Raw genomic sequence first — 12,677 nt, forward strand, 5'->3', positions numbered from 1 at the left:
ACAGTATTCTGTTTAAATGAGCTCCAATAATGTCACAAACAATGACTATAATCATTTATACACTCATTTTAATCATTTGTAACACTAATTCTGTTATTGTGCCTTTAGAACTGATAAATGAGCTTTGTAAATGAGCTGTGTTCTGATTGGCTGCCCTGAATTGAGCCTTATACAAAAAGTACTTCAGGCTAAAATATAGGTCTTCATGATAGGTGGGGCTAAACTGGTGTATGCAAATACCCCCTGTTCTGATTTGCTGGCCTGTATTAAGCCTGGGTTAAAAAGTAATCCAGGCTAAGAAAATCCTTAAAACTTCAACATCAATAGGTGGAGTTAAACTGATGTATGCAAATTAGCTCTGTTCTGATTGGCTGGCCTGAATTGAGCCTTATACATATATAAATATATAAAAGTAGTCTAGGCTGAAATAGTCTTTATAATTTTAACACAAACAGATGGGGCTAAACTAGTTGATGTTATACAAAAAGTAGTCCAACCTAACGCTCATAGAAATATCCAGAATGGCTCGTATTTACATGAATAAATCACAGGGTGCAATTAAAAAATAATATAAGCCAAAATCCTTTCAATATTAAATAAAATATTGGGGAAAATACCGATATATATATATATATATATAATCATGTGTTTGGCTCAATATAAACGATCGATGTAAATGTAATATAATATAATTACTGCAGTTCTCAGATCAGCCCCCAGGGGGCAACAGCCACAACTCTGCTGGAGGAACAGGGTGTTGTTGCAGAGACTGTACTGATTTGGATAGACAGGAGAGGAGGAGGATGACGAGGAGGGCTGTGATCATGGCTCGTGCAGAAAATCCTGCAACAGCCGAAGGAGGAGAGTAAAACAGCTGCTGTGTGGAACGGAGGCAGGTGAGGGGGGTAAAGAGGGGCAGATTTGTGGGGAGGGGGGGGGTGTTGCGATGTTCATTTTGTGATTACACGCACTCGGTGACGCGCGCGTGTGGACGCACGCCAGCCATCAACATCATCAGCATCGCCCCGCGCTCTCTGGATGATGATGTCACGTAGGCAGCGTGTTTGATCAAACGCACGCGGGTTAAAGGTAGGCCTTCAGAGTCAAATCGCTGGTTTGACTCGATTTCAGGATTTATGAGGGCAGATTGGGGCTGGACTGAGCTGGCTGTCTGGTTGTGGCTGATGCACTGTCGTCTTTAGGCTAACATAATGAAATCCGTTGCGATTTCTCCTTTAGTATGAATATTAATAATAATATTAATAACAATAATATTCATATTATAATTACTGTCAATAGGGAGGGAGGTTTTACATGCACAAAGTGAGAATATAAGTTTGCTGGAAATACATTATAATTCAATGATGATAATGATAAATGATAAGTCAGTGATGCACTTTTTTGCATATATATATATATATATATATATATATATATTATTATTATTATTATATTTATTTTTTGTTGTTCTCTACTACACACCTATTGCTACTCAAAATTGTTAAAATTGCAAATGATTAGAACACGGTTAGAGAGGATTCTGGAGGAGAATTTATAGCTCAGACCTTTAGTTTGGTTTGCTCTTGATTGTTGAGGTGAGTGAAATCACCATGGCCAGATCCAAAGGCCCTCTGAGGCCTTCAGAAAGAAGGTTGTATATGCTGAGTCTGAGAAGAGATTTAAAACAAACACTTAGAAATCAGCCGCTACACTGACCACAACATAATTTACTAGTGCAACAACTCCCAACAGACTGGTCAGACTGTTTTAGCAAGTTCAGCCCAAGAGCAGATCGCAGACGTTCCTAAAGAACTTACAGGAACTTACAGCATCTCACCTTGCTCTCAAAAAAAGCTCAGGGCAAGAGTACAGTTTGCCAGACACAGGTGCTGTTCGTGACTGGAGTAATTAGGACTCGTTGTTTGCGAAGTCACTGTTTCACTACCTACCCTTAAGATGCTCATGTTACTTTGTTGTGTGTCCTGTTTTGACCCTCGGCTCTGTTCTGCTACTTGGATTATGGTTTGCCTGTGTTATACCTGCCTACCTGTTTTTTGACCTCTGTCTGGCCTGACGATGAGTATTGCTGTAGTCCAAGAAAGCTCTACATAGTGATCTGGATTTTCACATGTAGAGGATGGTAAATAAGGCACAGTTTCGAAACACAGCTCAGGACTTCTGGAGCAATGTGCTTTAAACAGCTGGATCTTAAGTACTATATGTGTACTGTATGTGTAAGTCTAGTAAGGCTTTTTTCTGTAAAATACACCAACGCTAACATATTACTTCTGCAGTAACTGTAAAATAATGTAAAATAATTAACTGTAAAATAATGTAACACTAATATTACTCTTCTACTAATAACAGTAATAAAGTGAGAAATTAATATCATTAACTTTATTCCCCTTCTTTTTCCTTCTACAGGCTGCCAGTTGTCTTCAATCTGTAATGGCATCTGTAATGGATCATGACATCCCGCCCCCTGTCAGACAGGTCACGCCCCCTGACAATCTTTCTGCATGCTCTATATCTGCCATTGGTGATCACTGAAGGCCTGCACTGAACTCCTACAAATGAGATCGAGATGTCCAGACACCGGTCACCTTTTCTCTCCTGGGTCGCTCTCCTGCTGTACCTGAGCAGTGTGACCCGCCAGGTCAACTGCACATGGCATCTAGAGTTGCCGCAGCGCGAAAACAGAGGAATAAACACCAGCGATCAGACTGACAGCCAGGGGGCGCCACTGCCCAGCAGTACAGAGTTTTATTCAAAGCAGCAGGACGGACCAGAGTGGGTCAGCATTTTTCCGGGGAAGCAGAGAGTAGCGAATGAGAGAGTAACGAACAAGAGAGAAAGTATTGAGAGTATATCCAGCGAGAGAGCAGGTAGCAAAGAAATAGCTAACGATAAAGCAGGCAGCGAGAGAGCAGCTAGCAACAATGCAGGTAGTGAGAGAGTATCCACTGAGAGAGCAGATAGCGAAAGAGCTGGTAGTGAAAAGGTATTTAGCGAGAGGGCAGGTAGCGAGAAAATAGCTAGCAAGCTTGCAGCTAGTGAGAGAGTAACCACTGAAAGAACAACTATCAAGAAAGTAGCTAGTGAAAGAGTAACTAGTGCGAAAGCAATTAGCAAAAGAGCAACTAATGAAAAATCGGTTGGCGAGAAAGCAGCTAGTGCTAGAGCAGTTACAGAAAAAGCAATCAGCCATCAGGATGCTGCAACTTTGTGTGCATATCGTGTCGTTGAGAATGGCGAAGACGGCCGGCTATGTTTCCGTCACACTCAGGTGGACTTTACTTGTCCCAGCAGCACTTGCCGGCAGGTGAGGTCACCCGGAGGACACCTAGTGGCGAACATGCTTTCCAATGGCAGCGTGCTGCTCCAGTGGTCTTACGATGGATGGGACAGATCAAATTTCCCAGGGATTAAAGGGGTCCCATCTGAAGCCCCTGAACTCACAGTGACTTCAACAGCAGGGGGCGATGGAGAGACTCTACCTGCCCCACCAAAGAGCCCCAGCACAGGGCAGCAGATGCAGCGGAGGGGGTTTAGAATGAGCTGTTGGTGGAACGGCAGCTATACACAGTTTGAGTGTGCCAGTGTTATCCTGGGCAACAGCTGCAGGGACTTCCTGATGACCGAGCTTCACGAGAACGTGCCCTACCGCATCTGCCTGCAGCCTCTGTGGGCGGTTTGGGATGCAGCCGAGACTGGAAAGCTTCACAAAGACAAAATGAAAACGGTGTGGTTCCAAACCAACATTTTACTTGACTTAATTCATATTGTGCTATTCTGTGAAGTTAACACTTTAGCTGAATAGCTAAAACAGATGATCCACACACTCATTCTCATAGACTGTAATACTCTACAGGAGGCATAGTGGGTGCTCTATAATGCTCTATAATGCTCATACGATCTACGCGCTCATTCTGACAGACTGCAATACACTACAGGAGGCATAGAGGGTGCGCTATAATCCTCTATAATGTTAGATGATCAACATGCTCATTCTGACAGACTGTAATACACTACAGGAACCATAGGGGGCAATCTATAATGCTCAATAATGTTCATATCATCCACACACTCATTCTGACTTACTGTAATGCACTACAGGGGCATAGGGGGCGCTCTATAATGCGCTACAATGTTCATATGATCCACACACTCATTCTTACAGATCTATTGGAGCATTGAATAAAGTCATTGTGGTTTAAATAATTATTAATTCTTATATAAATAATCAATCTAATAAAGGTTGATACATTGATTTAAAAAAGTTTCTATAAAGGACCATCTACAAGAGGTTTTCCTTGTTTATGAAGAACGATTTTACCAGGCACAGAATTATTTAAGCATTTAGAGGATTGTTCGAGTTGTCATAGGTCTATATTGGCTTTACTAAAGTACTAGACCTTTTTTCAGTGTGTCACATTAATCTGGCACTCTTACCTCCCTTGTATTTCTTCTGTGTACTGTTTGCAGATTTGGGACGGAGCCGGCTGTGTGGACTTTGGAGTTTCTCCCTCTGGGATGCAGGACATTGTCATCGCCATGACGACAGTGGGCGGAGCCATCTGTGTGATGCTGGTCATCATCTGCCTGCTGGTGGCATACATCACTGAGAATATCATGAGTCCGTCCATGCAACACACACTCACAGCACGACACTCCACACGGTCGCACAACACACACCTTTAAACACAACAAAAACACACACACACTTGCAAGCATGCACACACACACATCTTATCTAGGACTGCACTAAAGAGTCAACATCTGCAGATTTACTGTCTGATGATCATTAGTTTGGTGGGGAAACCCAGTTTTACCCAGTTTATCCCTCACCCCAGCCTTACACAGCCACACACCTCCACAACACGACAGAAACCACATATAACAGCACTCAGACACACAGCAGAAACAAAATAGGCCACTCACACTTTCTCACATAGTTCTCCAGTACTCTTAACAGCCCACACACTCTACTCTCACACACACTCTCTAAATCTGTATCTCAGTCACTGATGTAGTACTGAAACCACACACTAACAAGACAGGAAAAACGTACCCACACTCAAAGCTCCGTACAGACAGACAAGATCAACGTGTAGGTTCTTCTTTTCATCTGAAACTCTTCGCTGAAAGCAAAAAAGTAAGGTACACATAGAAACCAATCCCTTCAGTTCAGATTTTATCCATAGTTACCATTTCACAGTCATAGAGGGAATCTGGCCTACTGGCCAGCGCTACAGTTGTGTGGTCATGCTGTGTACCACCTACTGGTCAGAGTTGGAATTACTTTACCATGCAGTGTACCCCTACTGGCCCCTGGGAGTTTACTTTTCTATTTAAGGTAATCCGGCTCCTCGGGTCCCCCAGTGTAAATTTACAAACTAAACTGTCTTATAAGTACTGCGCTCCTCTCCAGCTGAAATGGGCGGCCCTAAAAGTCGGTCAGGTGTACATCAGCGTACCGCTAACCAATCACAAGGCCCTCTCCTCGAGTTTGAGCAAACTGGAGCTAAAGCTAAAGCTAACCTTGGCGAGGGAGCAGCTGCCTTGCGTGCCCTGTCGTCCCTGACGCCCAGCACCTCTCCACCACGGAATTTAGCAGCTGGATGTCGGGATTGAGGGGAGGGCTGTCAACTGTTCATTACAATGTACATTCTGAGGAGTGCATTATGGTGATGGTGTGATAAGGAGTGTTGTACCGTATTTCTGCTTTTATTCACTGAAGGGGAGGCAGAACAAAATTTTCAACCACTTGGGGGCGCACTAGCCAGGGTTGGAACAGCAAAGGTGTCATATATCAGCATAAACTGTAAATTATTGGACAAATAACCTAATGTACCCAGATGCTACAAGGACTACTGGCCTGAACTGAAATTTCATCAATGCGCACTGCAGCCCCCTCTGCTGGTCTGAACTGAAATTTTGTCAATACGCAACTGCACCCCCTACTGGCCTGAACTGGAATTTTTATTACTCTGCAAAGCAGCCCCCTCTACTGTTCTGAACTGAAATTTCATTATTACGCACTGCAGCCCCCTCTACTGTTCTGAACTGAAATTTCATTATTACGCACTGCAGCCCCCTCTACTGGCCTGAACTGAAATTTCATTGTTACGCACTGCAGCCCCCGCTACTGTTCTGAACTGAAATTTCATTATTACGTACTGCAGCCCCCTCTACTGGCCTGAACTGAAATTTTGTTAATACGTACTGCAGCCCCCTCTACTGGCCTGAAATTTTGTTAATACATACTGCAGCCCCCTCTACTGGCCTGAACTGAAATTTTGTTAATACGTACTGCAGCCCTCTCTACTGGCCTGAACTGAAATTTTGTTAATACATACTGCAGCCCCCTCTACTGGCCTGAACTGAAATTTCATTATTACGCACTGCAGCCCCCTCTACTGTTCTGAACTGAAATTTTGTTAATACGTACTGCAGTCCCCGCTACTGGCCTGAACTGAAATTTTGTTAATACATACTGCAGCCCCCTCTACTGGCCTGAACTGAAATTTCATTATTACGCACTGCAGCCCCCTCTACTGTTCTGAACTGAAATTTTGTTAATACGTACTGCAGCCCCCTCTACTGGCCTGAACTGAAATTTTGTTAATACATACTGCAGCCCCCTCTACTGGCCTGAACTGAAATTTCATTATTACGCACTGCAGCCCCCTCTACTGTTCTGAACTGAAATTTTGTTAATACGTACTGCAGCCCCCTCTACTGGCCTGAACTGAAATTTCATTATCACGCACTGCAGAAATTTTGTTAATACGCACTGCAGCCCCCTCTACTGGCCTGAACTGAAATTTTGTTAATACATACTGCAGCCCCCTCTACTGGCCTGAACTGAAATTTCATTATTACGCACTGCAGAAATTTTGTTAATACGCACTGCAGCCCCCTCTACTGTTCTGAACTGAAATTTTGTTAATACGTACTGCAGCCCCCTCTACTGGCCTGAACTGAAATTTCATTATCACGCACTGCAGAAATTTTGTTAATACGCACTGCAGCCCCCTCTACTGGCCTGAACTGAAATTTTGTTAATACATACTGCAGCCCCCTCTACTGGCCTGAACTGAAATTTCATTATCACGCACTGCAGAAATTTTGTTAATACGCACTGCAGCCCCCTCTACTGGCCTGAACTGAATTTTCATTATTACGCACTGCAGCCCCCTCTACTGTTCTGAACTGAAATTTTGTTAATACGTACTGCAGCCCCCTCTACTGGCCTGAACTGAAATTTTGTTAATACATACTGCAGCCCCCTCTACTGGCCTGAACTGAAATTTCATTATCACGCACTGCAGAAATTTTGTTAATACGCACTGCAGCCCCCTCTACTGGCCTGAACTGAATTTTCATTGTTACACACTGCAGCCCCCTCTACTGGCCTGAACTGAATTTTCATTGTTACGCAATGCAGCCCCCTCTACTGGCCTGAACTATAATTACATTATTACGTATTGCAGCCCCCTCTACTGGCCTGAACTGAAATTTTGTTAATACGTACTGCAGCCCCCTCTACTGGCCTGAACTGAAATTTTGTTAATACGTACTGCAGAAATTTTGTTAATACGCACTGCAGAGAATTTGTTAATACGCACTGCAGCCCCCTCTACTGGCCTGAACTGAAATTTTGTTAATACGTACTGCAGAAATTTTGTTAATACGCACTGCAGCCCCCTCTACTGGCCTAAACTGAAATTTTGTTAATACGTACTGCAGAAATTTTGTTAATACGCACTGCAGCCCCCTCTACTGGCCAGCTCTGAAATTGCTTTACCTTTAGAGCTTTAGAGCGGTCATGATTACTTAATTATATTTAAGGCTTTCACACAGTATTTTTTAGCCTTGAAAAATCAAAAGCAGTTTTTCTCTTACTGTCACTTACAATTTTTCTTACTGCTCTTACAGTGAGAAAAAGAGTCTGATATTCACACACATCTCTATACATTCTTTGCCTTCTGTTTTTATATTCTTTAATGATCTTTTTCTAGTCATTACAATAACCTGCAGATCACTCAGTCATTACCACATAGGAGGTCTAAAAATAAAAATGAATGAATACAAAAACATTCATTGCACTTCTGAACACAAAGGTCAAACTCAGCCTCTAACCTCAGTGTGAACAAACACACAGATCAGGTACAGCAGGAGAAAGATCCGACTTGAGCTTTAACGTCGTTCTGTCTAAACCGAACCTTTACTCAGAGCTATTCACTCCACAGATGAACTTACGTTGGCCTACATGACCACAAACCTTCACCAATAAGCTGTTGTGCCTGCTGCCTGTGACCCTGGACTCACCTCTGTGTCCATCTCCTGCAAATAATAATGTATGTTTACCATTGAACTGTGCACATGCGCTTAGGACAAATAGGTTTAGTCACATAGCTGTAGAAACATGATGTTATGCAGAAGGTCTTTAGTGAACTGTGGAGTGAAAATAAACTGTAATTAAAATGTTACAGAAAGCAATGGATGATCACCTCATTAGATTGTGTTAGTGGTGTGAGTTTAAAGCGATAGTTCAGCCAAAAATCAACTTTACTGTTTTCCCCTTCTTAAACAAACATGTCCTGGCTGATTCACTACAATTGGGTTGTTTAGTTATGGGAACACGACAGCTATGAAGCTAACGTTGCTAACAGATACATGCCTATTGTCACCCATTTAGCATGTTTACAGATAATGCAGATGAGTAAGACCATAACAAGTCAGAGAAGTTTGTACCCTCTGAATAGGCACTGCATAGATACTATAAACATCTATAAAAATATTTTGCTTCAGTCCCATATGGAAAAAATATATATTCAAAATGCATGTCAAATATATATTTATATTTGCAGTGAATGAAAATGGCCAAAAAATGTTTCATTTAGATGTATTATGTTTGGTATGTATGAAACTGGCCTATAAATCTAATTTTCGTAAAAAATTAGATTTAAAAAACAAATTCGTATATATTTTTTAAAAATTAGTAAATGATCCAACTGCATCGTTACTGTTTATCTGTACTTATGAAACCTTTTGCCATGTTAAATAGATATTTGCTAATGCTAAACTACAGAGCTACATATCTGTGTTTAATTTTTCCCCAAATATTTTAAAATAAATATATCGTAGAATATAAATACATTTATAAATACATTTTAGTGTGTGAAAGAAATGTAATGTATTTGTAATGTACATATACATATATTTGTTCCATATGGGGTTTGGCTGCTACTGTTTTTAGCTAGGCTAATGGACCTTAGTCCTTGCTTATAGACAACACATAGGTAACCACAAGGCTAATGTAGCTAACAAGTAGGCTAATAGACGTTGCATAGATATGCAGTGCAAACACAACTTTTTAGACTAAATTAGCATTTAGTTGCGCTACCATACTTTAGTCGTACAGTGTCAAAAAACATTTAATGAAGTCTGTTGGAGATCCAGTTTGAGGAGTGTGTGTGATGATTTAGACATGCAGTTAGCAGTTAGCTATCTTGTTTGCTAGCTATGTTAGCCTCAGCTACAGCTGTATATTAGCTACAGAGTTAAACTACAGAGGTACATGTAGTAGCTAATGGACTGAATGTAGGGTAAAGGGGAGTTAATTGAGTTGATTTCTGGACAAATTATCACTTTAAAGTAGATCTAAAAATGCTGATAAGCTTAACACTGGATGAAAGCTGGTAGGAATTAGTTAACGCATTTTATATTTCCGTTTATAGTAATGATCAAATCTTTTGTGGTCTTGAAATACAAAGTAATACATAAATAATTGGCTCATTCGCTGTTACTCATTAATAACAATAATTAAATAATGTTAAATGGTTGTCATTGTTAAATAATAAGTTAAATGATTGAAGTTATCGTTATTGGAACTATAAGGAGTACCAACGATTTACATTGTGTTTATATGCCAATGCTAAGTGGGGCCTACCAGCCTTCATTGACTGTTAGCAACATTATTAGCATTTTTAGGGAAAGTGTGACTTTGACCTGGGGCATTTCTTAGCTTTCTCCTCGAACAAAGCAATGCTGTTTTATTTGTGTAGGACTTCACTGTAAAGCGTTTTTGTTCTCAGACGCCGTCCCTGTGGTGGACCCAATAAGAATAAATGCCTTATAGCTGTTAGAGAGTTCTTCGTTGTTGTTCACTGTCAGGACACGCAAAGACTGGTGAAGAAATTTCAATACTGTGCTTTTTTTCCCTCTCTTATACAAAACCTATTGTGTCAAATAATAAAGTAATAATGAGTTTAAACCATGTGTTGAGTGTGTTTGTGATATTGTGGCATATAGGCCTCATATGGATAGGAGGACCAATAAACTGTGCACACACACACACTTAACAGTTGACATACAGAAGGTCCTAGGTGTACTGTTCTTTAGCTTTCCATGCGTAAATCGTCACAATACTTTATAGTTTGAATCTATTCTTCAGATTTGATTATAAAAACAGAAAAGATAGAGTCTACAGTTCTAACATGTAAATACATGAAGCTTAGCTTTTCTGTGTTTCTGCCATGTTTAAAGTAACCAAACAGGACCTTTATTACACACGCTGTGATGTACATAACCACTGTATATGACATACCATTATCCTACCAAAGAAGATCCTCTTCCATTTTCCTCTACTGTAATCATACAGCTTACTGCAGTCATATGCACCATAACATGTTGGAATACACATTTATTTCCTACCAGCAGGGCGAGGACGCGCTGACAAAATTACAGCTGACCCCTCTCATCCTGGACATCACCCATTCCAGACACTCCCCCGCATTAAAACCTGTATAACACGGTACGCTAACAGCTTGTTCTCATACTCTAGTCTATAAACTTAATCTATAAACTTGATCTATAACTGAACTGAGCTTCCAAATTTCACTGAATCAAATTGGATTTGACTGCAACACACATTACTGTTACATAACATGTTGCTCATTTGCACCCTTGATTATTTGCATAGCTGTACAGATGTTCATTTTTTGTAAATGTTTTCTGTACATAATAGTTTGTGTATATATGTCTACTCAGGCTACATATACATAAATCATATTAAATAAATAAATAATATTGTTATTGCTTTTTTACTTCTATTATTTTTATTATTATTTTTATAGTGGTAATTTATCTACGTTTTTGCATTAGAGTGTCTTGCTATCCCTTTTCTGCTGTGACACTGAGAATTTCCCCACTGTGGGACTAATAAAGGATTATCTTATCTTATATCAAGAAGAGACTGTATAAGCTCATAAAGAGGGCTGTCCGGCTCTGTCCTGGGATGCTTCTTAGACCCAGTGCAGGTGGTGGGAGACAGGAGGATGACAGCCAAGCTGGCATCCATGCTGGAGAACAGCTCCCACCCCATGCATGAGACTCTGGCAGCACTGGGCAGCTCCTTTAGCGACTGGCTGCTTCACCCCAAGTGTGAGAAGGAGCGATATTGCAGGTCCTTCCTTCCTGCTGCCGTCAGACCCCACATCCAGCACTGCTCCCAGCGGACCACACACACACACACACTTAAACTACACACATATGTTCAATTTCATTCAATTTTAATTAAATTCAACTTTATTGTCATTATACAAATGCAGGCTTGTACAGTTCAACGAAACACAGTTAGGCACGTTGAGCAGGCGCCTGTGTTAACACTTCACTGCCAAGATAGAGATGGACGTCTGACTGTTGACGTCTGCCTAGGTTGTTTCCGGTCAGTGGTGCACCTGTGTTTTTTTGTTGCCAAGATAGCAATATGGCAGAAACTGACCTGAACACACCTCATTTCACCACGCCTATCAGCGTAGATATATTCGCAAGCACCGTTGCTATTTAAAAAGCAAAGGTGTAAAGTGTGAAAATAGACTGTTGGAGGGGTGTTAGATAGCAATGAGTCGCAACACACTTTTCAGAGGGTGTAAGATATGGCCCAGCGAGTTCAGGAGTGTAAGCTGAGGTAGACCAGTCTGGTTTGGTACACAGCATCTTGTATGGAAGCAGAGCAGCTAGTGTTTAGGTAGGAAGAACAAATCAATCAAATCAAATTTTATTTGTCACATACATAGTCATACACAGTATAACTTGCAGTGAAATGCTTTTATGACAGTCTGCCCACATCAAGCTATACAATAAAAATCTACATTTAAACTTAACGAAACCTTAACTTAATGAAGTAAAGTGTAAAAGTGCAAAATAAAATAAAATAAAAATAAAAATAGAATAAGTTACATTTAAGTTAAAGAATAAAATATAAAAATATGAAAATATAGAAATATAAGCAAAAAAAAAATACAAAATACAAATATACAAATATATATATACAGAGATGAAATCGTGCGTGTCTGTGTGTGTGTGTATATATATATATATATGTATACATATGTACATATTTATCTGTATGTGAGTGTATGTGTGAGTTAAAAAGAAATATTTTCATTATTGTCCGTAGTGTGTTTTCCGTGTGCCATGGTTGAGTATTGTAGTGAGTGAGGGTCCAGTTTGTGTATGTAGATACTTTGATTTAGTGTCCTAGTCCCTGTCCCCATTCAAGGCACGGATGGCTTGTGGAAAGTACACTTATGTCCAGAGAGCAGTTTATGTTTTATATAATATAGGTTTTATATAATATTTTATGTATATTTAATATATATATATAT

General features: G+C 40.5%; 1 protein-coding gene across 3 annotated transcripts; it reads left to right on the forward strand.

Annotated features, from left to right (window-relative positions):
• The first annotated feature begins 755 nt into the window (after positions 1 to 755).
• fndc10 (fibronectin type III domain containing 10) lies at positions 756 to 10,282 on the forward strand. 3 transcript variants are annotated; one of them, XM_072666290.1, is made up of 3 exons: positions 756 to 896; positions 2,425 to 3,742; positions 4,486 to 10,282. In XM_072666290.1, exons 2-3 carry the CDS (start codon positions 2,585 to 2,587, stop codon positions 4,699 to 4,701), a joined length of 1,374 nt encoding a protein of 457 aa, XP_072522391.1. In that variant the 5' UTR covers positions 756 to 896; positions 2,425 to 2,584; the 3' UTR covers positions 4,702 to 10,282. The 3 variants fall into 3 exon arrangements, with proteins under 3 accessions (XP_072522391.1, XP_072522392.1, XP_072522393.1); XM_072666291.1 differs by having other exon boundaries at positions 756 to 892; XM_072666292.1 differs by lacking the exon at positions 756 to 896 and adding an exon at positions 954 to 1,089.
• The last annotated feature ends 2,395 nt before the right edge of the window (positions 10,283 to 12,677 follow it).

This window comes from Salminus brasiliensis, chromosome 21 (genome assembly GCF_030463535.1).
Source record: "Salminus brasiliensis chromosome 21, fSalBra1.hap2, whole genome shotgun sequence".
NCBI classification, from domain to species: Eukaryota; Metazoa; Chordata; class Actinopteri; order Characiformes; family Bryconidae; genus Salminus; species Salminus brasiliensis.